At 37.9% G+C, this 25,923-nt stretch overlaps 1 protein-coding gene across 2 annotated transcripts in view; it reads right to left on the reverse strand.

Annotated features, from left to right (window-relative positions):
* Positions 1-8,520: 8,520 nt before the first annotated feature.
* The window catches only part of CD109 (CD109 molecule), a 138,498-nt gene continuing 121,095 nt past the window's right edge, over positions 8,521-25,923 (reverse strand). For both annotated transcript variants that reach the window (XM_074037657.1, XM_005552550.5), the window contains exons 27-33: positions 24,072-24,262; positions 22,961-23,116; positions 21,845-21,910; positions 18,985-19,127; positions 15,439-15,586; positions 13,412-13,514; positions 8,521-10,903 (exon numbers count right to left, since the gene is read on the reverse strand). In XM_074037657.1, the coding sequence (XP_073893758.1) occupies positions 10,728-10,903; positions 13,412-13,514; positions 15,439-15,586; positions 18,985-19,127; positions 21,845-21,910; positions 22,961-23,116; positions 24,072-24,262 (983 nt within the window). In that variant the 3' untranslated portion in view covers positions 8,521-10,727. The remainder of the gene's footprint in view (positions 10,904-13,411; positions 13,515-15,438; positions 15,587-18,984; positions 19,128-21,844; positions 21,911-22,960; positions 23,117-24,071; positions 24,263-25,923) is intronic.

A 25,923-nucleotide genomic window follows, 5' to 3' on the forward strand; every position in this document is an offset into this window, starting at 1 on the left:
CATCTGTGACTGCAGGCAGGTGTGCCAAGAGCAAAGGGTAAGTGTTGGGGCTGAGCCAACAGCACTGGCTAGGAACAGGACAGGAAGCAGGAACTGGGAAAGCCATCAACCTGCTAGAATTCAGACTTAAGGAAATTCATGCCACAACAGTCATGGAGTCCCTGCTTCATGCCACACAGACGTCTTGATTTTGCTCTTGAGAAGTTGTGAAGGGAGGAAAAAATAGAAGTTTTAGGACTTGTGCAAGGCACTTCATCTCCCTAGGTCTTAGTATAATTGGGGAGCTGTGTTCATTTCCTAAGACTGCTATAACAAAGTACCACAAAGTGGGTGGCTTAAAACATCAGAAATGTATTGTCTCACAGTTCTGAAGGCTGCGTCTGAATCAAGACGTCTGTAGTGCCATGTTTCCTCTGAAACCTGTAGGGAAAGCCTTCTTTTCCTCTTCCTAGCTTTTGGTGGCTTGGAGGCAACTTTAGGCGTTCCTTGGCTCGCAGCTGCATAACTCCAACCTCTGCCTTCATCATCACATGGTACTCTCTCTGTATGCCCCTGTCTCCTGATGGCTGTCTTCTTATAACCTTATAAAGACAGCAGTCATATTGGATTAGGGGTTCACTCTACTCCAGTGTGACCTCATATTAACTAATTAAATGTGCAATGGCCTTATTTTCAACTAAGGTCACATTCCAAGGTACTAAGGGTTAGGACTTCAACATACTTTTTTGGAGACAACACAATTCAACCCACAACACAAGCTCAATTTACAAACCTTTTAACCTCTACCATATTCAACGCTCGATGCCAAAAAAAAAAAAAAATAGTAATGGATAAGATACCATTTTAAGAAGCGTCAGCCACTAATTAGCATCCACTCTACTAACCAACTTCAGGGACCATGCGCTCACTACCTTCTGATTCAGGGATGCTCTATTTGGTTCTTCTTAATATTGAGCCAAACTCTACCCACTTGGAATGATTCTGCGACTTGAGCTTGCTCATAGCAGTCTTTCGTATATTTGAAGAGAAGTGTTAGAGTCTGAGTTGTCTCTTCCACCAGCTGAGTCTCTGCATATCCTTTAATCTTTCATCCTGACACCATTACGGCTGCTTTGCTGCATGTGGACTCCAGTTGGTCTACTTTCCTAAATCGTGACATTAGTAACTGGACATAATACCCTGAAACATGCAGAACTAATACCCTCCTTCATGTGAAAACGGGAAGCATTTGCTGTCTTGTCACTGACTCATACTTTTCTTAACCATCAAGTCTTTCTCATGGGTGCTGCAATTTAATTTCCCTCTCATCCTGAACTCACGCAGCTGTCTGACTTTTTAGATAATTGGAATAACATAAAAGGAAATAAAAGCCAACTACCAATCAGAGTGGAGAATCATCCAAAGTTCTTTCATCACCCCTTTACCCTAGGGATATGACCTTGCAGTAGACGGGCAGAAGACAGAAAGCTTTGGCCCACAACTTCCATGAAACAAACAGAAAACTTAAGGCAAAAAGGGAGACCTGGGACTTGCTGATTTTGAAACACAGTAACTGACAGGAAAAGCGGAAAACGTGGGAATTTCAGAATGAAAAACAGAGATAAAATAGGGGATTTCTGTAGGGAAGAAGAGGGACATAGCCTAAACAAAGCAACGAGAATCCACCCACAAGTTTCTCTGCTAGCATAGGACACTGTCAAAGTCTGGGCAGTGAGGTCTAATATTCCTGTACAGGCTGACAGGACAATGCAACTAGATCAGGGGCCACAATATTCCTATATCTGCATCTTTATAATCGGGATTTATCACCAGTGATTTTGAATAAATTATTTCCTTCTTTGTGGTCCCATTTATGAATTCACTGTAGTAGAAATGATGGCACAGGCAGTAGTGGGAAGGAGAAGAGAATCCATCAGCCCCCAAGTCAAGTACCACCTCTAGCCCATTGTAATTATTAGAGATAACATCAGTACAGGCTACAGGGCATCAAAGAGACCCACCCTTCGGCAGCAGCTCAGCTAGTGAATAATAGAATTCCCTTCCCTCCTACCCAAAGTTACACATATACAGCTAACACCTAAACTGTATCCACCGATGTATGCACACATATAGTTATAACCATGATTTACTAAGCACCTAATATATACTAGATACTGCAAACCTGCCCAATATCATGCTCTTGGTGGAGGTGTTGGGGTTACTGAGGAAATGCAATAAATCCTTCATTCCCATCTGGTAAACAAAAGCTAACAAATGAAGGAACCAAAATATTCACCCTATTACCGATAAAGGCTAAATGGGGGACACAACCTGGTGTGAGTACCTAATGGATCTTCCCACTATAGCCCGTTCTTGGCCAGAATTCCTCAACCTTTGCAGGCAGCTCTGGGCCTAGGCAAGACCTAGGTCAGCACAGGGGAACTGAGGATGATGTCAGGGTGGAACCCAAGAGGGAGATGAGCCCACCATTGCCATTTAATTCTTCCTAACTTGACAGTGCAGAAAAGCTCTCTGTCTCCTTTGGGATGGAGCAAGTGAAGGAAGAGACTCTAAGAAAATTTAAGGAAAAATTCCACCTCATACACACCAGGAAAGAAAACTCTCTCCCCTCTAACAAGAGGCAGATCCAAGACTCAAGGCCAGGCCTTCCTGGCACCAAAGCCCATGCTCTTACCCATCACAGTATCTATAGATGAATGTGTCTAGTGCACTATTGGCAGGGAGGGCTACAAGGAGTCAATTTTGCTTGAAGATTTTGGAGCAATAACAGAGAGAGAGAGAGAAAGGGAGACAGGGAGATTGAGATTGTGTCAGAAAGAAGAGAGATTAGGAGGACAGTAAAATACCTGTACTTCATGGCTTAAGGTCCAGCCCCCGGATCTTAGGTCTCAGAGAGAGAGAGCATGGGGAGGAGGGGGGCAGGCAGAAATTAAAAGAACAGTTGTCATTTAAAAACTCTGTGAGCACTGAGGCACAACTAGCCCTACTAAGAATACAAAACGGCCGGGCGCGGTGGCTCAAGCCTGTAATCCCAGCACTTTGGGAGGCCGAGACGGGCGGATCACGAGGTCAGGAGATCGAGACCAGCCTGGCTAACACGGTGAAACCCCGTCTCTACTAAAAATACAAAAAACTAGCCGGGCGAGGTGGCGGGCGCCTGTAGTCCCAACTACTCGGGAGGCTGAGGCAGGAGAATGGCGTAGACCCGGGAAGCGGAGCTGCAGTGAGCTGAGATCCGGCAACTGCACTCCAGCCTGGGCGACAGAGTGAGACTCCGTCTCAAAAAAAAAAAAAAAAAAAAAAAGAATACAAAACGATAAAGTATATAGCACAGAGACAGGGAGAGAATAACTCCTCACTTCATTGTGGAACTCACTGTGGCTTGAGAGCAATGAGGCCTCCAGAGAACACAGTTCATCTTTGGCACAGAGATGGAAATGGCAAAACTCAGGGAGGACTGGGCACCAGGGCTAATGCTCATGTGTTTATAGGCCCTTAATGGTAGAAAAGATGGCAACACCAAGTGCTGCCAGTTAGAAATGTTAGCTGCATACATCACAATTAATTTTTTAACTTATTTTCTTATTAGTTTTCTATTGCTGTATAACAAATTAGCACAAACTGAGTGATTGAAAACAATACACATTTTTTTCTCACAGTTTCTCTGAATCAATAGACTGGGCATGTAGTTGGGTTCCCTGTTTAGGGTCTCCTGCAGCTATAATCAAGGCACCAGCTGGGGCTGCAGTCTGTTCTGAGGCTTAACGAGAGAAACATCCACTTTTGTGGACAGAACTCGGTTCTTTACAGCTGTAGGGGTTTCAGTTTCTTACTGGCTGTCAGCTGGAGGCTGCTGTCAGCTCCTAAAATCTGCTCTTAATTTCTTGCCCAAAATTGGCAGCCCACATGGGCAGCTCACTTCTTCCAAGCCAGAAAAGGATGGAGAGACTCCAGCAAGCGGGTAACTACAATCTAATACACACTCTGTCGCCTTTGCCATATTCTGTTGGCCAGAGGCAAGTCACGAGTCAGACACACACTCAAGGGAAGGGATCCACAATGGCCTGATCACCAGCAGGCAAGGGCCATGGGGCCCACCCTAGGGCCTCCCCACCGCCACAACTGGTTTAAACAAAGTAGATGTTTTCTCACTTGCAGAAGAAATCCAAAGGTAGGTGGTTCAGGGTGGCACCATAGTCATCAGGGACCCCAGCTCCTTCAAGCTCTCCAGCCTCCAGTCCTGAGGGTTTGGTCTTCCCCGTAAAGGACCAAAAAACTGATGGAGCTTCAGCCAGTCATCCACAATCCAGGCAGCAGGATGAAGAAAAAGAAAAAAAAAAATTGTGCAAGATACCTACTCCCTTCCTTTTAAGGATACTTCTCACAAGTATCACTAGTATCTTTAGCCTATATCCCACTGACCAGAACCTGGTCGAGAACTCAACCTTGCTGCAAAGGCATCTGGGAAATGTAGCTCCTCCTGAGACTAAGGAGGAGGAAGAGAAGGGGTTGAATAGGAGGAAGAAAGTGGCAGTCTCTGCTACACTGAACATCAACAAAGTGGGCCAGATAGGAGAGAAAGAACAAAGCAAATCCCAGGTGACAGCTCTTGGGATCTTTTGTGAGAGCATGGAACAGTCCTGGAAGCCCCCAGGAATCACTGGGAAGGACTGTCCGGCGGGGCTGGAGGCCCTACATCATCATTTAGATGGCATGGATGATGCTATTTCCGGGATCCCATTTCATACCCACGCCAATGAGGCCTGGAAAACTCATTAAATAATCCAGTGGTTCTCAGATTAAAATAATCGTCAGAATCACCTATTTGCTTAATAATTCAGATCCAGAACCTGATTCTAGATATGCTGAATTAGGATTTCTTAAAGTAAGGCCAGAAATTTTTATCAGACCAAGCTCTTAGAGAGTCTAATGGCTATCAAGTTTGGAAACTACCATTGTAGATATTTTCAAAAACTAATTACTTCATCTTTTCCCAGTCTCCAAGCTAAGTTTCCTAGACTTGGGATATAAACTTATTGGTTAATCTAAATATCTGTCCAGTGATTCCAATGACTCTACTCCTGTATAAGAGTGTATTAACTTAATCATATTAAATAATTGGCATCATGAGGTGATCTAGAAGGGCCCAGCATCACTTAGTTAGAGTGCTTTTCAACCTCGGAACTTTTGATATTTTGGGTAGAATAATTCTTTGTTGTAAGGAGCTGTCTGATGCATTGTAGGATGTTTGGCAGCATCCCTGGCCTCCATTCCCTAGATGACAACAGCACTACCTCCAACTATGTTAACCAAACCATGTCCAGACATTGGCAAATGGTAGCCGAAGGCAAAATCACTTCCAGTTGAGAACCCCCAATTGTGAAATGCCATCTTTAGTATTTCACAGAAGCCCAGAAAATTCATGGCAACAGAAATATTAAATAACACTGGATGGGAATTAAGAAAATGTACATGAAATCTTATGTTCTGGCTAAGACAATCCGTGCCTCCATTTTCCTGTGTGTATAAAAACTATGTGTTCTATATACTTCTATATAATTTCCAGAGCTTGAGTGCTCACCTCACATTAATTTTTTTCAATTTGTGTATTACTTACCTCTCCACTGAGTGGGGAGGTAAAGGAGGCTGGTGATCAAATTTCTTCAACTTCATTACATTGCTACCTTGCAACACAATAATCCCTACTCTAAGCTAGCCTCAAATATCCTGTTTCTCATAAATAGGCTTACATAAGGGAGGTGTGCTATAGACATGCTTTATGCTAAAATAAAAAGAACACATAATAAATAGATGGGAATTTAAACTTTTATTAATAAATCATGATTTTCTATTGAATACATAATAAAGTATAATTAACAATAACATAACATTCCAACATTAAAAATTAAAACTTTCAGAATCACCTTGATCAATATATAAAGCTTTAGTTCCTGGAAAAATAATATTTCAACAGTGTTCTTCTCGTATGCAAAACAGCTTCCCAAAATAGGAGATTCGTGAAGGAAATTTTATAAAGCTTCCCGTGTACAAAAAAGATTGACTCCACATCAACTGTCCCCTGCTGAAAATCCAAACCATAAAGGCTTGAAGGACCAGAATGGAGCCACATTCTATTAAAGTTATCAGAGATAAAATCTTAAAGATCTACAAATGGAAGGAACATGGAACTACCTTCTACCACCAATTCAATATACAGGGCAAACGTGGTACATCTTGGCCTCAAGACAACATAAGATAGAATGATTCTTGAATATGTCGCAACAGATATAGCAATTTTATCCCTATTACAGAGACACATGTATACCAATTGATAACTTTTCTTTGCAGTAAGAAACTCAGAAATCATCTAGGAAATATCTATTTTCCTATGTTACAGTTGAAATGAAAATGACAATGTATTTTGTAAAATGATGCAATGTGGTACCGTCTTGATGAGACATGAAAACACAACTCACTGGCTAGAAATAGTTGTAAAACAAGCCTACTTTCACTGATACATACTTATTTTAAAAGTTATACTTACTGCTTAGTTTTCTGAAGAAAGAAGGAGAATGGTCCTCTATTCAAAGTAGTGATAAAAATAATTGCACCTCAAATTACTCCCAGTGTAACATAAGATATTTAATATTAACATAAATATCATTTGCATAGATGATAGAAAAATTCTAATTTCTTAAAAGTGCTATACCTTCCTGGAATTTGAAAACAAAAAAAAAAAGTGAGGAAGATACTCTTCTGCCTGTCCAACAGAAGCCTCTACTGAGAATGTAAAAGGTTCTGAAGCTCATCCACGAATGAGTCCACTTACTATAAGTGTCTTAAATTTACAACGTGCAAAAAACTAATGCACCCAAGAATATATCATGGCACCTTGCCCAATGGTAACCACTTGGCAGACTCAAATAATAAGTACCCTCATAGGGAGAAATCTTGCCAAGGGAGAATTTACAACATATTTTTAGAAAGAAATGAGTATTCAATCATTCAATAAAGCAAATCAGAAAAAGTAAGGTTGTCAAAAGAACTCCAGATTATATGCCAGCAGGTTAATAAAATGGTTCTTTTTTTAAAAATGACAAAGAAAAATAAGAGATCCTTTTTTTTTTTTTTTTCAAGGCGGAGTCTCACTGTGTTGCCCAGGCTGGAGTGCAGTGGTGCAATCTCAGCTCACTGCAAGCTCTGCCTCCTGGATTCACACCATTCTCCTGCCTCAGCCTCCCGAGTAGCTGGGACTACAGGTGCCCACCACCACACCTGGCTAATTTTTTGTATTTTTAGTAAAGAAACCGTGTTAGCCAGGATGGTCTCAACATAGATCCAATTTTTTAATGTCTTGATTCAGCCAGACATGTCAAATGAAATAATTGAATTATGTCAAAATAAAAATAGTTGGTACTATATCGACAGACTATTTATAACTATCTTTAGCATAAATAGAAATTAAAGCTAAATACATCTTTTTCTTAAAAAAAAAAAAAAAATTATACCTAGGCTCAAAACAACAGGAGCAGGGAGAGTTATGCTATCTACAATTCTGAAAATTCCCACATGCAGGATACGGTATTGCACATGTAAGTAACAACTCCTAAGTAACAGAAATATATCTGGATTCTATATAAGCAAAATGCTCCTCAGATTATAATATATAATCCAAAATATTAAACCAAAGATACTATTTTTAGAATGTTTTGAAAAACAATGTACAATAGAACACAATAAAAGGAAGCATTTCATTGACCAGGCATATTTTAATGGGCTTGAATTTCTTTTTTAAAACTCTAACTAAAGGTAGTAAGATGGGGAAACCAAATATAAAAGTGTTATTCTGTCCTAGAATTGTTTGGCTACTAGGTTTTCCCAACATTCAGTCTCTGGAAGCATTGGCCAATCAGAAAGGGAGGTGAGATATGCTGGTGTCTTACTAAGGTTCACAGTGAGTAGAAAAGAAGGGGGACTTTAGTTCATACCAGTAAATGACATTGACAGTATTCTAAATGGAAGAGCTTCAGCATAAGCAATCTTAATGGTGAAATGAGTTAATATTATTACTCATATCATATGAAGAAAATGATTTATACTATTAATTATTACTACTACATATTCTCCTTTTCTCCTTATGCCTGTGGTATTTTAATCACTTTTAGTCCAACCCCACTGCTTGTAGCAGAGCAAGTTCTCTAAGGGAAGTATGAAGGAAGAAGTGGCCGGGACACCTGCACAGCCCCATGCCCCAGGAGGCAGTGCTTGCTAACCCTTTCTCTTCCTTCTCATTGTTGTCCTCTTCACTTTTAATAAACTTACAATAAAAAGAGATGAGTTACAAGGTGACTTTTTTGTTTTTTGTTTTTTGAGATGGAGTTTCGCTCAGTCCCCCAAGTGGGAGTGCAGTGGCGCAATCTCGGCTCACTGCAACCTCTGTCTCTCAGGTTCAAGTGACTCTCCTGCCTCAGCCTCCTGAGTAGGTGGGACTACAGGTGTATGCCACTATGCCTGGCTAAATTTTATATTTTTAGTATGGACAGGGTTTCACCAAATTGGCCAGGCTGGTCTCAAACTCCTGACCTTATGATCCACCTGCCTCAGCCTCCCAGAGTGCTAGGATTACAGGTGTGAGCCACTGTGCCTAGCCTAGGAGGTGACTTTTAACTTGAAAACTTGGAGTTCTTCATAGAAAAAGTATTCAAATGCTAGTTTTTAAACAAGGAAATATGGTCTGAAAAAGATACGACCTGTCTTCCAATGGCCTTTCCATTCTAGTGTTTCCTAATATATTACACTAAAAGTTAACTATAAATTATGTACTTTAAAATATAAAGTATTGATTGTCAGTATAAGGTTCCCAGGCCAGGGAAGAGGAAGGGAAAATCCTTTGCCAAGACCCTCCCCCGATTTCTTTATAAGATGATTTCACCTTTAAAGAATTCCCAGAGTATAAAGGGCAAAAACACGTTTACAAGGAGGCCCCAGCATAACAAGTGCCTGTTTTAGAACAGATTGTGTCAGAAGTGTAAGAGATCTAGAAACTTTTTCCCACTAAAAAAAAAAAAAAGGCAAGAAAAGTAGGTATTCGATACTTAACTGCCCTCTTCATAGACCACTGTCTGAGAATCTATTTTCTACGTATAGGTTTGCCAGCTTTAAAATACTGATTGTCAGTTATTCCTACCCTGGTATCCAAAATATCCATAAGCAATATATGAGCATCCATTCCACTACAATTTCTGAAAATTCACTAAAGCAAGAGCATTTTTAAAAAACAACTTTAAAAGATACATTTGCATACCTTCTTTTTGATGGATTTATTTTTAAATAGCTAAAAACAAAGCAAATTCTTTGGAGCCCATGGCAATTACTTTTTCCCATGTCCACTTGAAAGAAATGCCATAGAGCTAAAGAGAAAAACTAAACCATTTCTTAGATTGAGTAAAAGATCATTAATTGTTGACACATATCTAAATTATTTCAGTATATTTAGAAGGCAAAGAAGAAAGGGAGAAGGAAAGAAAAGAAAGAGAGAATGAGGAAAAGAAAAAAGGGGGATTCATCTTTAAAATGTCCATCCAGATAAATTATATTACCCTTCAGAATACAGGGCAACTAAAGATTGAGGTGCTCAGGATTCGGGGATCTTAAAAGTTCACAGCCAGCATGAGATGTCACTAGACAACTGGCAGTCTGATGCTCACACCCCTGAGCCTAGAACAGTTGACACAGGATCCCGGGCCAATGCCAGGGATCTGTAGGTCAGCAATCATGTCAAGATGCTCTGATTCTCCACAAACCCAGCTTCTTTCCCAAACTGCGGGGAGGTTGGTCTGCAGTGACTTATCTAGTATTTTGCTGTACTCCTGGCTCACAGTGTCTCCTGGTCTAGGATCTTCTAATCGAAGTCCCATGAGGCACATATTTCTGTGCTCTCTGACTCTCACCCCTGAAATAGAGCTGGTGTGGGGCTGAGGATGTGGGAAGGACACAGCACACCCAGCAACCCCCAGGGCAGTTTTCAGTATGCTCCTCAACCTCTGAGATGGTGTGCAAAGCACAGGGAAATGTACTGCCCCTCACATTTCTCTACAGAAGAGAAAGAGAGGGAGGGAAATGGCTGGGGTGTGTGATCAGGTTTCAAGCAGAAAAAGACCGTGCCACTTAAAAAAAAAAAATTCACCATGTAGATTCTACAAAGAAAGAATTTCCAGTTAAGAAATATCTACTGAGACCACTGGGCATGGGGTGGGTTGGGGTGGGGTCGGCAGTAGGGTTAGGTTGGAGGTGGGAAGGGAACAGATGAAGCTCCTCCTACTAGCTGTTTTCTCCCATTCCTGGGGACATCCATCTTTAAGCAAACATGGATGTGTAATAATGCTTAAGAATCTACGTTCATTTCTTTCACAAAATGAGGAGAATGCCTATTCTAAAATAACACCTTTATTCTGGAGAAAACAAACACCTCCAAAAAAATTCTAGAAGATTTTGAAAGGAGAAAATATAGACACACAACTGCATTCATTTTGATCTTCCACACAAAGATCAGGTGAAGAAATCTACGCAGCTATACATACTAGGACCTGTTGTACACCACCCCCATAACCCCATAGAAAGAAAAAAAAACTGTTTTCAAAATAGAAGCAGTATTCCACTATGAAAACAAAACAATCACATGTGACTACTGGAAATGTTAGTGTTACACAGAGTCCTTTAAAAATAAATCACAGCCAAAGTTCCAAAAAGTACAGAAGCGTGAAACAGAAAATAAAAATGACTGAAGGGTGATGATGGGAGCCTACAGCTCCATCCTCACAAGGACGGCAGCCCTGGACGTCGCTGCAAAGGTCACAGGAGGACAGCTTCGCTTCAGAGTTGTAACTTCTCACCGCCTGTCTCCCTGTTCAAAGAAGCAGACATCAGTTCACACGGCTCCCTTGTTTAGAAACCTTGACTTTGCCAAAACATAAGAGCATTTCGATACACTTTTCTGAGTTTTCCATTCTTCACCTAATTTTATTTGTCTTTACAAGAAACAACTGAAATGTCCAAGAATGATCCAAAGTACTAACCAAATCCAAAAGAGAAACAATGCATTCAGTCCAATCTGTCTACCACCAGCAGTTGGCCAGCATTAAAAGACAGCAAATAGACTGCAGCTGCACACTGCAATCAAAAGCACCACTTTCATCTCTTACTGCATCAGGGAGAATTTTCAGTTGAGGACTGTTTAACCTCCTCAAGAGTTTATTTTAGGATGACATTCTCTATGCACTCAAATCAAATTCTAATCATTAGAACTACTGAAAAGAGGCATTTACCCTGGGCTCTAGTAAAAAAATACATAAATATGAAGGGAAGACTGCCTATGCAATACCTTGTTTTAAAACACTGAGCATATAGTATCTAAAAGCTAACATGAAAAAACTACATAAAGTACCTATAACACCACAGTAAACTCACTGTAAAACAGAAATGAGTTTTATAATGTTTTAAAAACATATTCTATTGTCAAATTTATTCATGATTTTTCAGAGACTGTTGTCCATATCGTAAATGTGTTTCGGGATTTTTTAAAATGGGTTGGAAGGTTTAGCTTATTCTGATCTTTCCCATATTTTCATTTTAAAATGGCCTCCTCATAAGTAAGTTGTTTTCCATAAAAATTTGCATAGATTGAATTATTTTTGTTTCTCAGATGTTTAAAATGTTCCCCATGTACCCAAGAAATATAAGTTGGGGAATTTTGCAACTAAGTTAAGTAATAAAGTTGGATAACTAGTTACTGTCATTGGGTCTCCACAGTGTATTCCATCCGTCCACTAGGAAAAAAGAGTCACATCACTGTTTCCCAAATGTCCCACAAGAACCTGGGTGAATCCTCTTCCTCAGCGCCAACAGGAGGCAAAAGACAAGAGGAACTGGCTCGTTGACTAAGAGGAGAGAACTGGTGCTACATCTTAGTCTTGAATACTCTATGAAGCACTAATAACAATGGGAACTAGTTCATCTCATTTAAAGTGTAATTATCTACAACGACCTAACACATAAAAATGCTCATGCGTCTCATGCATTGTGATGATTCTGAGCCACCACAAGTACTTATTCAAAATAAGACATATTACAATTAGAAACATTAGGCCAGAGATCACATACAAAAAGTCACTCTGACTGAACATGGATTCGTCCTATTAAACTTGGGCCATCTCCAGACCAGCTCTCTCTTTTTACATCCTAAATTTCCATCATTTTATAAAAATGAGTTACCAGAAAAATCAAAGAAGCTCAAGTTATTCTCCAAACAGGCTATATTTTTCTTGATGCACTTTTAAAAACATGTTATCAAGGGTAGGTTTCAGCAAAATACCAGAGTCCCTTGATAGAGAAACAGTTAACTCCAGCCAATGCTACTGCATTGCAGATGCTGTTCATGTTCTCTCCTGAAGAAGTCCCATTTTATTTATTATTTGTTATTTATTTATTTACTATTCAAGGGTACATGTACAAATTTGTTACAAGGGTATATTATGTGATGCTGAGGTTTGGGCTTCTATTGACCCTGTCACCCAAATAATGAACATAGTACCCAACAGAGAGTGTTTCAGCCCTTGTTCCCCTCTCTCCCTCCCCACTTTTGAAGTCCCCAGTGTCTACTGTTCCCATTTCTATGTGCATGTGTACCCAATGTTCAGCTCCCACTTATAAGTGAGAACATGTGATATTTGGTTTTCTGTTTCTGCATTAATTCACTTAGAATAATGGCCTTCCACTGCATCCATGTTGCTGCAAAAGATATAATTTACTTCTTTTTTACAGCTGTATAGTATTCCATGATGTACATGTACCACATTTTCTTTATCCAATCCACAGTTTATGGGCAGCTAGGTCAATGCCCTGTCTTTGCTATTGTGAATTAGTGCTGCAATAAACATATGAGTGCAGGTGTCTTTTTGGTAGAACAATGTATTGTCCTTTGGGTATATACCCAGTAATGAGATTGTGGGAACAAATGGTAGCTCTACTTTTAGAAGAACTCCCATTTTAAAGCTGGAACCAGATGGAATGGGTGCTTGGAATAGAAGCAATACCTTGCAAATGAAACATAACTGGACTCTCTATGTCAATTTTTCTTTGTAAAGTTTATAATTGTGAGAGTTAAAAACCTAAAACATGAAAAAAATATATCGTGTTTAAATTTCATATGCTAAAACCTATCATGTGACCCTTGTAAATTATCAATAGTCTTCACTGAAATGGGATGCTTACTTCCTGCCTCCCCACCGCCTATACTTCCTCCTACCAAATCCTGCCCTCGCCACAGAACCAATCCAACAGGTGGTCACTTCCAATAAGTGAACGAATGCCTGGCTTAATTTCTAAAGTATTAAGAACTCCAGAGCATACTTACTTGGCTCATAGTAATCCACTATGGACACTGAAGCATCTTGGGTATTTGAAACTTTAAAGTTTCTCACAGCAGGAATATCAACACAAAACTGGGTTTCATTTACCTTGAGAAATGCAAAACAGTCTTAAGGGGTTGGCACACTGTGTGTTCATCATTAAGTAAAGACGTTTCTTTTTCTTACCATTTTAGGAAACAGAGACTAACACTTAGGGAGGATTTCTACATGTCAGATACTGCAGTAAGTACTTCCTATGAACTATGTTATTTAACTTGTAAAACAATGCTTACAAAAAGGTATTGTTCTTAGTTCCATTTTGCTGAATGGGATACTGAGAATTAGAGTGGTTAAGTAAGTAGCAAGCCTGAGGGTGCATGTACCTAGATCTCCTGTCTCAGATGGTGTACCCCACCCCCAGTTACTACTAATGGCTCACAGCCTCCTTCTCCTGGGAATCGCCCTCAGTTCATGCAAGCCATGTTACCCAGTACGTGAGGTAACTAAGATGGGGTTGTACTCCACAGCCAATGACTGAGATGGGGTACACAAGGCCAGCCTCTCTGTCTCCAAGAGGAATAGATTTGGCCAATTTGGCAAACAACACTCGTTAAAGAATCAGAAATTAGTAAATTCCTTCAAACATTCCCTTATTTGCCAATAGTAGTAAATGAAAAGTCAAACTGACCACTCAAAGAGTGCTGGGCACTCAAATTAAAATAACCATTAACAAGAGCATCAAAGATAGAAGACAAACTCCAAAACCAATTACACTACTAAATTAAAACCTTAAATTTGTTTTTTAAGTTCCAAATCAGGCCCATGGCTTTCGAGCAGTGATTAATGTAAGATAATTCCTAAAGAGCAAAAGAATCTAGAGACTGTTATTTAACATTATATTGAGACTGAATTAGTTTTAACGGGGCTTGAACCAAAGAGGTTTTGAAGTGCTAAAACAAATGAGAACATTCAAGAACTGTCTTTTTAAAAGTACATATTTAGCAATATATTTCTGACTCATACTTAGCAAAGCTGAAATAAGAAACATCAAACCCACCCAGGTAATATGAAATCCTTAGAATACTATGAACTCAATATCAATTCAACCTATGAAGCTCATATAAATGCTATAAGAAAAGAATAAACTTACATACCACCAGTTTTGAGACATACCAAGCAGAGTCTGGAATTCTTCACTTACCTTCACCTACACATTGTATTCACCTTATTCTCGAATCAGTAGTAGTCATTCAGCGATGGAAAGAGTACATGAAGGTTATGTAACAATTCTATGTCAAGATCAAATCTCTGAGAATAATCCTCCATGATTTAGCACCTAATTTTTCAAGGTAAGAACATTAACCCCTTCAAGGTTTGTTAGAAGCTTCATGGAAGAATTTTAAAATGTGTAATGAAGGCATTCGTCTTCCAGCCAGGCATCGCGGCTCACATCTGTAATCCCAACAATTTGAGAGGCCAAGACCAGAAGATCAGTTGAAGCCAGGAGTTCAAAACCAGCCTGGGCAACAAAGTGAGACCCCGTCTTTATAAAAAAAATTCTCATGAAATTATCTAGGCAAGGTGGCATGCACCTGTGGTCCCAGCTACTCAGGAGCCTAAAGTGGGAGGATCACTTGAGCTCAGGAGTTGGAGGTTGCAGTGAGCTATGATTGCACAACTGCACTCCAGCCTAGGCAATTCCCTGAGGCAAAGAGGCTCTCAAATTCAGATCTAGACTGAACTGTTTTAATAATAATATGGAAATTTCTATGTATTTCACATCTGGCATGAAATAAAGATTTAGTTACGAAGACCTGCATCAGGCTCGTCATTAACAGCAACTCTCTAAACTGATTTTATAGTTATGTCTTTCTAATGGAGATAAGTATATGGTTGCCATGTTAAACTCATTCAGGGACACAAAAACTTGAAATAACAATGACTTAAAGAAAACATACTTAAAGTAAGGTAGACATCCGAACACAAAACATAGTAGCTTTGTCAACAGGTTACCTTATGTTTTCCTACTTACAGAATCTAAATAGAGGTTGAGTTTTCCATGATCATATTCCACTTTCTTCACTGTCTCGCTCAGAGGAATTGTGTCTGAAGGCACCATAAAGCCACTTAGTAGATTAACTTCCATAAGAGCCATGCCACTCCTAGCTGGGCCCAAAAACCTAAATCAAAGAGGGGGAGATGAATGAAAACTCCTCAGGAAAAACCCACAGCTGTTATCAAATTATCTTCATACAAAAATCAAACCCACCAAATGTTATTCCAAATACTGTTTGAGTTCAAATAAAATTCACTATAGAGAATTTTAAAACAGGTTATCGTTTTCTTATATGTGTGGTAATCTTATAACTTTCAACCATATAAGGAACAATGATACAACAATGTGTTCATCTGACAGATAGTGTGCAATGCCTGCAGTGTAACAGGCTTGTGCTTATAAACTGTGACAGTACAACATACATCCTTTCAACAGACAACTCTATTTTCTAGCAGTGATTCCAAACCGAATTGCACTTTTTCTTTTGTCAAAAGTTGACAGCACCAAACTTCCAAGAAAGCCAGGCCCTGAGAAGGAGGCCTCACTTGACCACTTAGTGATAGTCCCATCCAAGTTCTTAGCAACCTTTTATTCATCTGGTTTTAGAAACTTCAGACCAGTAGGGAAAGGCCTTCCCTTTGTTCTCCCATATACTTGAAGAACATTTTGTGTTTTCTTTGGACACCATGAGGGAATTACAAGCCTTGGAAAGTTTTATTACACTGCATCCTTCTCTCACCCTGTTGTACATGATGTGAGCATCAGAGGATCCGGGCACCAACAACATTTTATCTCCTTACAAATAAATATTTTTCTAAAATGAATTGATGGCAAGAGTTTTTCATTTGGAGCAGAAGGAGCCCAGCTAAGTGAGTATGGAAAGATGTTTGCCTCCAATTTAAAAGGATCATAGCATTAAGTTAGTACCTGTTGTCCTTTTAAATGGCAAAAGCAAGAAGGGCTGTTAGAAAAACCTTGCTTTTTAGAGCAGAAAACCTATGCCTGCCAAACATGACTGATTGAAAAGCCATAGAGTACAACTGCTGACTTCAGCCGGTTCTGCAATCCCAAGCAACTGAAACCATCTGCTGGCAATGCACTGAGCCAAAGTAGATGTTATTAAGAACTAATAAATGGATTGAAACTAGAGGTGTTTGCATATGAGAAAAAATATAGATGAGAAAAAGCAGTCAATATGCTTAAACATTTAAAAGCACAATGCAGATTATACTTTTGGTACATATTAAAAGTACCTTGGTTGATCTGATCTCTCTACCAGCCTGGGGCAGAATTTGTTAAACTATCATGCCACACAGAAAGCCTGGTATGAGGTAAGGTCTTGGACCCTGTTGATAGGATAAAGTGTCTGAAATATCAGGTAATCTTTTTTTTTTTTTTTTTTATACTTTAAGTTCTAGGGTACATGTGCACAACGTGCAGGTTTGTTACATGTGTATACTTGTGCCATGTTGGTGTGCTGCACCCATCAACTCGTCAGCACCCATCAACTCGTCATTTCCTCTTTTTTATAATGTGCTGGTGAAAAAATACACTTAAATATTATTTGTCTTTCATACCAGATTTTTCTCAGAAAACTAGTAGCAGCATTTAAAACCTTTTTATGAAACCCCTACCCTCACATGAAAACAGTTCCCTTCTTCAGGCTCTACCTACCACCCAAACTCTGTTGTCCATCTGATTCCTGATGCTTAAGATTGGAAATCCTGCATTCTTACATGAACCCCTATAAATGCCGAGGTCTCTTCATAGTCTGAATCCTGGCTCCACCTCATTTTCCTCATGTTTCTTCACCTGATGTCTCTTAAGAGGTAAAAGTCTCCCTCTCATAACTCCATGAGGGTCTTCTTCTTTGCCCTTTTCAAAATTGGAATTTGAGACTTGCTTAGGGGATTGTTTCCATTAATTTCTGTATCCATCTCAAACAGCAAGTTCCACAAGGGCAGAGCTTGTGTCTTTTTTGGCTTACAATTACATTCCCACACCTGACACACAGACACCATGCCTGGCACATAGTAGAGGCTCAACCAATACTTGCTGAGGGAATAAATAAATGAATGAGAAAAGCAGGAATAGGCAGGGCACAGTGGCTCATGCCTGTAAGCCCAGCACTTTGGGAGGCCAACGCAGGAAGATCACTTGAGGTCAGGAATTTGAGAAAAGCAGGGATAATAATAACACATACTTTACAGAGTTACTGTAAGAATTAAATGATATGCATGTAAAAGTGTTTGGTGCGGTGCCTGGCATATAAGTTTGTAATCACTGTAGGTTGTTATTGTTTATAATAATAATAATAATAATAATAATAACTTGAAGTTGTTATTCTATAACAGAGACCAATTGGAAGACTAGTAAAAAATAATTGGAGTCCCACTTTCTTCTCAGCTGAAAAGGATGCCACTGCAGAGATTCTGATATCCTCTTACTGCTGGCCCAAAATGCCCAAGAAGGTGAAGAATGGGACAAATGTGGGACATTTTACCCCAAAATCATGAACAAGAAGGTCTAAAGATAAAGACAGACAGTAGCGGTAATGGTGGAGACTGGGTCCAGGCAATGGCTGTGAAGGCTGGCCACCTGGATGAACACCCAGAGATGACCTTGAAGAACATCTGCCAGCTCAGGACCACACCAGGGACTTCTAGTTCAACAATAAGCTCAGTGAAACCAGGACACTATGGGATATTTTAGAAGAGCAAACAGCAGCTCCTCAATGCCAGAGCATCTTTAAGTCCCAGCTCAAGACCAAATAAGGCAGATGTAACAGAATAGATTCACGAAAGAAAAAAATGTGAAGCCTCTATTCAAAAACTTTCACAAGGAGTGTGCTCAAATTCCTGTGGGCAGTGGAATGACCAAAACTCTGCAGCTTCCCAGTCTTACTGTGAAGTTGGTAGGGTTGAGGTAGAATCCTTTTTCTTTATTACTTAACAAGATTCTCAGATGCTTTGGATATAGAACAATTTAAGAGTCAACTTAAAAAGTACTCCCAGAAGCTTCAGCTGTTAAGTGTCTAATTATCCAATATGAGAAACTCCTAAACTGGAATATTTTCAATGTATATAAAAAAAAACCTGTCCTCTTGATTGAATTTGCATGTTATCATAAAGTTTTGGGTTAAATGCCTAACAGTTAAAGTTCAGTATGAACCTGAAATAATTATTTCAACAGAAAAATAACTCATAACAAGAAATAACCATTCTAAGTATTAAATATGATTTCCTAAATTAGACCTGAGTTTTATTAATTTATATACACACTGTTCTATTCAAATTTGTTATACATTCAGGGAAAACCTGTAAATAATTTTTGTATGCATCTAATAAATGCTTGAATATAATTAGTAGTATTTCTAGTTTGTAATCTGAAGTGTAGTACATAATTGAATTCTTTGTTCAGTATAACTTCTTATATTTATATAGTTAGACAACTATAAATAATTAAACCTTCAAGTCTATTTTCTAAAGGAAAAAAAGGAGAGAGACCTAAGCAGACACTTACCTTGTACACACATTCAAATCCACATGATTGAGATCATCTTTATTTTCTTTTACAGCAACATCTAAATCAAAGGCTTCTTGATTTTGGATAGATCTTCGTCTTCTAGAAGACCCAGAATCCTTCACATTATATACAACATTGAGCTGTAAAAAATAAACTAGCATAAATAACAAATTGGACATAAACTTCTATCATTATGCCTTCTAAATACTGTATTAGGTAATGATTCTCTTTGGATGGACCCAGTAAGATTTTTAATCTTCAAACTAGAAAAAAAAATTAATTTTACTTGCTAACAAAGTATCACTATTAACAAGTAGTATTACAATTTATAAAATTATTTTTAACATTGTTAGGTAATATTCCAAAACAAGTACAATAAAACACCATGGGTGATATTTGGGGATAATGTTTTGTCAAAGAGGGTAAACATTCCCTTGAGGAAAAAACCATCTTGAGAGCATTCACTAATTTCTAAGGAAATTAGTTGCCCAAATGGAGTCATTTCTCTCTAACTAGAACTTCACAAACTCTCAGTAGGATAAATCAAAACTAAAACATTGAAGAGCCTTAGCTGAACATTGCTGAGGATTCTTTTTGTTCATACAACGTTTGTCAAAGATGATAAAATGACAGCTTTCAGGTCAACTGGGTCTTTCTCGGCATCTACTCTGTACCCACCACTGATGTTAAAGGTGCTGTAGACATAATGGGAGAGCCTGAGGACCTGCGTCTTTCTCAAAGGGATCCTAAATCAGAAGCTTAGGCACGTACTCAAAACTTCCTAGTCCAGTCTCATCCCCGGATGGATTGCAATCTACTTAAATGTTTTACCTCATCCCCTTTTTTATAACAAGGTTCGTAAAGCTTACTGTTACTTTGTAAGGTTGTGTTTTCTTTTAACTTATACCTAACACACATACACATATGCACATGTGCATACACACACACACACCTCAGAACTAACATCTAATGTCCCTCATGGATTTGCACACTTAAAAAAGTCCTCTAAGCCTTCATTTTTCAAATCTAAAAGTTGCAGTCTTCTTATTCTGCCACAATCCAAACTCATATAATCTGTCATCCACTTGATCCTTCTGGTTATCTTACTTTGGACATTTGTCAACTCTTCCTTAAAGTATAACGATTAAATTATAGAGTATTCCTGAAGCAGTTGAAGAATAGTCTCATAAAATTGGAGAGATGCTCTCTATTATTTCCATCATTCCCCTTTCAGTGGCATGCAATTATCCCTTTAGAGACCAATGCTATCAGGAAACAAACAAGGACTACTCTATTTGTCTCTCGGGTCATAATTAATGCCCATCCATAACTAAGTATTAGGGTTTACATTTGGCAATAAAGCTCAACTGCTCACTCAGGGAACTTTAAAAGATCTTGCAGTTTATTTCCAACAGTTTAATATTTTATTACCCAAAAGAGGGTAATATTTACTACAAACTCATGAGTTTTCTTTGCCTTCCTTTTTCCAGAGCACATATAAAAATATCAACTGTAAGAAATCTCAATACCCATTTCTGGGTGTCCAACTTCTTTGTAATTTTTTTTCCTCCCTCATGAGAAGTGCCTACTGGTTCCTTCCTTTTGTTTTCTGCATTATGAGATTGACATGGGATTGATGAACATTCTGACCAGCAAGTACCACATTCACCCCTGTGTGCTTCAAGCCTCAAGTAAAACATCACTTGGTTTCAGTAATTTCTCTACATTTGGTTTATCAAAAATGAATTCCAACCAACTTGGTGATTTAAGTACATATAGTTTTTCAATTTTATCTAGAATACACAGCATATTTACTTTTAGATTTACTCTTGGATTGCAAGACAGTTTGAGAATGAGAATTTTCCCATGGTCTTTGTTAGTAAAGATCAAAATAAATTGTTTACTTTCTCTTTCTGACCTTTTCACTAAATACCATTCCTTTTCACTGTGATCATTTTTCCTTTAGTTTTAAAAAATGTGTACTGTATTCTGAGTGTAATGCAAAATAATCTTAGAATTATTTGGAAGTTTCTAAATTATACCTGCTTAGCAAAGTATACCTGCCCTACTCAGCAAGTATATCTGCTCTCTCAACTAGAATGATAGTGCTGGTTTTTGAAAAAAGTACTTTTTCTCCATAATAGCCATTTTTTTCCTTTCTCAGTAAGTGTTTCAGTGTTTTTGTTTGGTTGTTTGGTTGTTTGTTTCTACCTAAGCACGCAACCATTTTTGGTCCTATCACATATTATCTTGAGGTTCTAATGAGATGATTTTAAAGTCCTCAATATTTTTATGTACTATTTAGTGTAATGATTATCTTATTCAGTATTTTTCATACTACTTCCATTTTTATTGTAGCTCCCGCTGTACCATAAAAATGTAGATTTCTTTAGATTTTCTTTCTGTACCAGAGGATTGAACATAATTATGCTCTAATTGTTATATTTACTATTATATGAGATTTTATTAATTTTAAAGGGACACAATTCCTCCCCTCAAGTCAGTAATTCTACCATGTTGACTTTCATATTCTCAGATGAATATTAAGAAATTGTAAGTAAAACATGTATTTGTTATCAGGAATCACATTGGAGGACATTAACCCTCACTTCAAAAAGCAAATAATATCCAAGAAATATTTTTCAAATAGAAAATCAATCTATATAATTGCTCTCTATTCACTGGCTGGCAACATCTCTAATACTTTTTATTAAAGACAGTGATATATCTTGCTTAAGTCATAGATGTAAATTATTAAGAATTATATTCAAGTTATCTAAGATTTAGCAAAGCCCCAAACCAAATAATTATTATAAAAAGTCATATTTAACTTAAAAAAATAAGCATCATTACATACCTGACAAATAGCAAATCCAAAACCAGTTGCGGAAATATTAACTGCAGTTGGCTGTACCACAGCAAGCTGAATCAAGGTGAAAAAAAGTGAATGAGGCTAATTTTCCATATGTAGATCCTTCCAAGTAGCACAACAGATCAGTCCTATCCCTCATTAGGAGCAGAAGCAATCACTGACAGCACTAAAAGCTTTATACTGTCTCACATATCAAAAGCTATGGGTCAAATAGGTAAGCAAGGTGATGGAAGGAAAAGTGCACACTCCCCAAGCTCCCTCACCTCTGCTCATGGGAGGGCACATTAGTGCTACTGACAAGTCTGTCCTCCTATTGGGGTTGAAGCATAAAAGACAAGAAACTAAAGTCATCTCCCTCCCCTGACCTCCCTTAATCAAGGCTTAATCCCCTGGCTTTCCCAGGAGCACAATAACACATTGTCTATGACTGTGCCTAACTTTATTCCTTCTTTTCCTTTATCATCACCACTCTTCCTCACTTTCCAGAATTGAAGTTATCACCTTCATCCATTGTACTCAACCTCCCACAAATTTATCAAGGGAATAAAGTTAAGAACTAGCATATTCTTTTATTCCAGTTAAAGTAAGAATACTGGTTCTATCAATTCTCCTAAGAAGACATGTGGAGCAGCTGAAAAGAACATGGTCTTTGGAATGATGAGTTCAAACCCTAGCTCAACTGTTACTAGTAACATGATCTTGAGCAAGTCACTTAACCTCTCTCAGCCTCGGTTTTATCATATGTACAACAGGGATAAATGTACTTACTTCTTAGAGTTACTTTGAGAAGTAAATGCAATAGAATATGTAAAGTAATCTAGCACAGTGCCTATGAAGAACAGAAACGCAACAGGGTTCTATGTTCATTCCTTTCTCAATGTTACAGTGCCCGTGTTTTCTCCTGTTCCACCAATCTTTCCAAAGTTCCCTGCCCTTCCAGAGCTCAGCAAATTCAACCAAAGGAGGGCACCATTTCTCCCTATTCCTCTACAGAGCTCTGGAAACAAGTCTTTGTTGAAATCAACAGATTACAAATAAAGCAGTATTCCAGCATAAAGAATTGTCTACACTGATTTTTAAATAACTGCCCCTTGTGCACACCTCTGCTGTCTGAAGGAGCAAGCGGTTGTGTGTGTCAATCAGAAACTTTATAGGACTTGGTGCGCTAGGCCCCGTCACAGTCACTTGGATATTTGTCCTTTCTGTAATCATTAGGGCTGCAAATTCAGACAGAGCTTTTAAAGCCACAATGGTATCCTGTTGAGGGAAAAAAAACATTTGTACATATAAGTATATGTCAAGGTCTTCAAAGAGTAAATTTAGTAGTGTTTTGTTGCTGGACATTCAATCACCTTCCTTCACAGCAGAATGCTCCCTGACTCATATTTGAATCTCCTTGGCCTAGAGTACAGGAGAGGCTCAGAAAATGTTTGCTGAAATGTTTCATAGTTTTTAGTGTACAGATCTTACTGATTTTTGTCAGATTAATCCCTAAATAGTTAACATTTTATGCTACTTTGATTTGAGTTTCCATTGCTCATATATACATACAATGGATTTCTGAACATTGATTTTTTATACCACAATGTTACTAAACTCACTTGTTAATCCTAGTAGCATTTTTGTAATCCCACTCAATTTTGCACATAAATGAACATATTATCAATAAATTAAAAGTTCCAGTTTTTCCTTTCCAAAAAGAAGAAAAGAAAATAGAAAATATTTGCTATATGGAACTGAACATCTACTCTTGTATCAGTTACCACAGATGAAAAATGGCAAATGTAGATGGGGAACTGGTTTATTCCATATAAATATCAGATATAAAGTTCATAATAATGAGGAGAAAAAAATTAAAATCAGTGAATTTAGCCTTTTGCTTAAGTTACTAAACTTTGAAACTACAAAGTAATTTTAAGAAATCAAGGAAAAAATGCAACCAAATACTTAAATATATATTTTAATACATGATATATAATTTATATATATTATAATATATACTATATTTTATTTTTTATATTTTATTATATTAAATATTTATATTATATATAATTTTATATATACACATTTTTACATAATTTTTAATATAAATTTTATATATAATTATATAATAAAATATATTTTATATTTTATTAGATATATAAAATATATCTAACAAGAAATATATATTATATATATTATAGTTTAAAGGGAAAAAACTATCATCTCTCACCTGAGTAGATGCAAAACCACCCAAGCTATTTCTTTGCCTGCTTAGCCACCTCATAATTGGGATTCCCTCAGAAGCCTGAAATTGTAGGAAGTGTGAGAGCAGTGCATAGGCTGCCACTTCAATATCCAGGGAGCGTGGCTGCCAGGAATCAGAAAGTTTGGACTCTGATGACACCCAGAATTGCATGCCTCCTACAAGAGAAAAATAAAAACATTCTGATCAATTATCCAGAAAAATTACATTTTATACAATTAAATATTCCTACTCTGGTCCAAGTTGTGCTTAACTAGCATAAAAATACATCTATTTGTATACATGTATTGATTTATGCCAAACATGTATTTATCACAAACACACACACACATTCATATGTATACATGTGCCTATGTGTCACTTTTTTAAACTACTACAAGTTAAGTACATCTTATCCAAAAACCTTGGGGTCAGAAGTGTGTCCAATTTCTGTTATGTTTGAATTTTTGGAATATTTACAGAATACATACATTCCAAAATCTGAAATGCTCAAAAATCTGAAACTTTTTGAGCACTGATATAATACTCAAAGGAAATGCTCATTGGAGCATTTTGGATTTCAGATTTTTGGATTAGGGATGCTCAACATATATATTTATAAATTTTCATCCTTTTCCCATTGCCTACATTTGAGGATGTTTTCATGAAAATAATTTTCCTAAGAGAAATTCCATACGTTTGGCTCAAGGCTAAATAGCTATAAATAAAAGGAAAAAAATAATATATTCCAGAAGATAATATACATTACTTATCTGACCAGGCCATCCCCAAAATATTTTAGGACACATTGAAAAGAATCCTATTCTGGGAATCTGCCATTAACTAGCTCTACTATTCTGGGAAGACTCTCCTATTTTCATTATCTGAAGGTTGGTGTTATGAGTTTGAGGTTCAAGCCCCCAAGAAAAAAATTAGGAACCCCAGCTAACTCAACAACCTTCCTAGAGATAATTCTGCTCTAGCCCCCAGAGGACCATCCCACTTGGTGCCCTCTCTCAAATATTACTATTTAGATGATGACTACACTTAGGTAGAATACTACATAACTACCACTTAGCCAAGCAGACAAGAAAAAATGTCAAAGACTGCTTTAGCCTCTATGCGATAATCTTCTAGTCCCCAGCTTTGGAATAGGTAACAAGGATTCAATCTAAGTTACTGTTAATACAACATATTTTACAGTCTCAGAAGAAGCCTCTAAACACTTTCCACAATTATCCCTTCTTGAATTAACAGAAATTTGAATCACTGGACATTATCTTATTTCTGCCAACCCACTCACATCTCTCTCTGTTTCTTACACACACACACACACACGCACCTGGATCCCTGTCTACTTCATATATAAAATACACATAATCCACTTACTAGCAGCGTTTTTTGGTATTCACATTTCTTTTAATTAGCATTTTCGTTCCTATTTTTGAGCATTTGCTATGCAGCAGCATTGCACATTAATCCTCACAGCCACTCTAAAATAGGTGTTATTCCCACTGTACAGTTGATAAAACCGAACCTCATAAAGGTAACTTGCAGAACCAGAATTTGAACCTAAGTCTCTCCAGAACCCAAGGTCTTGGAAAACTACAAGGCTGCCAAACCTGAAATGGTATCAGACACTCAAAGGGTAAGTGACATAGGGCATGACATATCTAGAATAAAGAGACACTGAGCCCTGAAATTCTGTAGAAAAAAACCCTGGGGAGACCAGAAGTATTGTGGCCATGTCAGGCCCATCCTGATCTCATTGTGTGTTTTACTTTTCACCAAAAGATGTAGATGTAATCAATTTCAAACCTGGCTAAAAATTTTTCTCACG

This window comes from Macaca fascicularis, chromosome 4 (genome assembly GCF_037993035.2).
Source record: "Macaca fascicularis isolate 582-1 chromosome 4, T2T-MFA8v1.1".
Classification (NCBI taxonomy): Eukaryota; Metazoa; Chordata; class Mammalia; order Primates; family Cercopithecidae; genus Macaca; species Macaca fascicularis.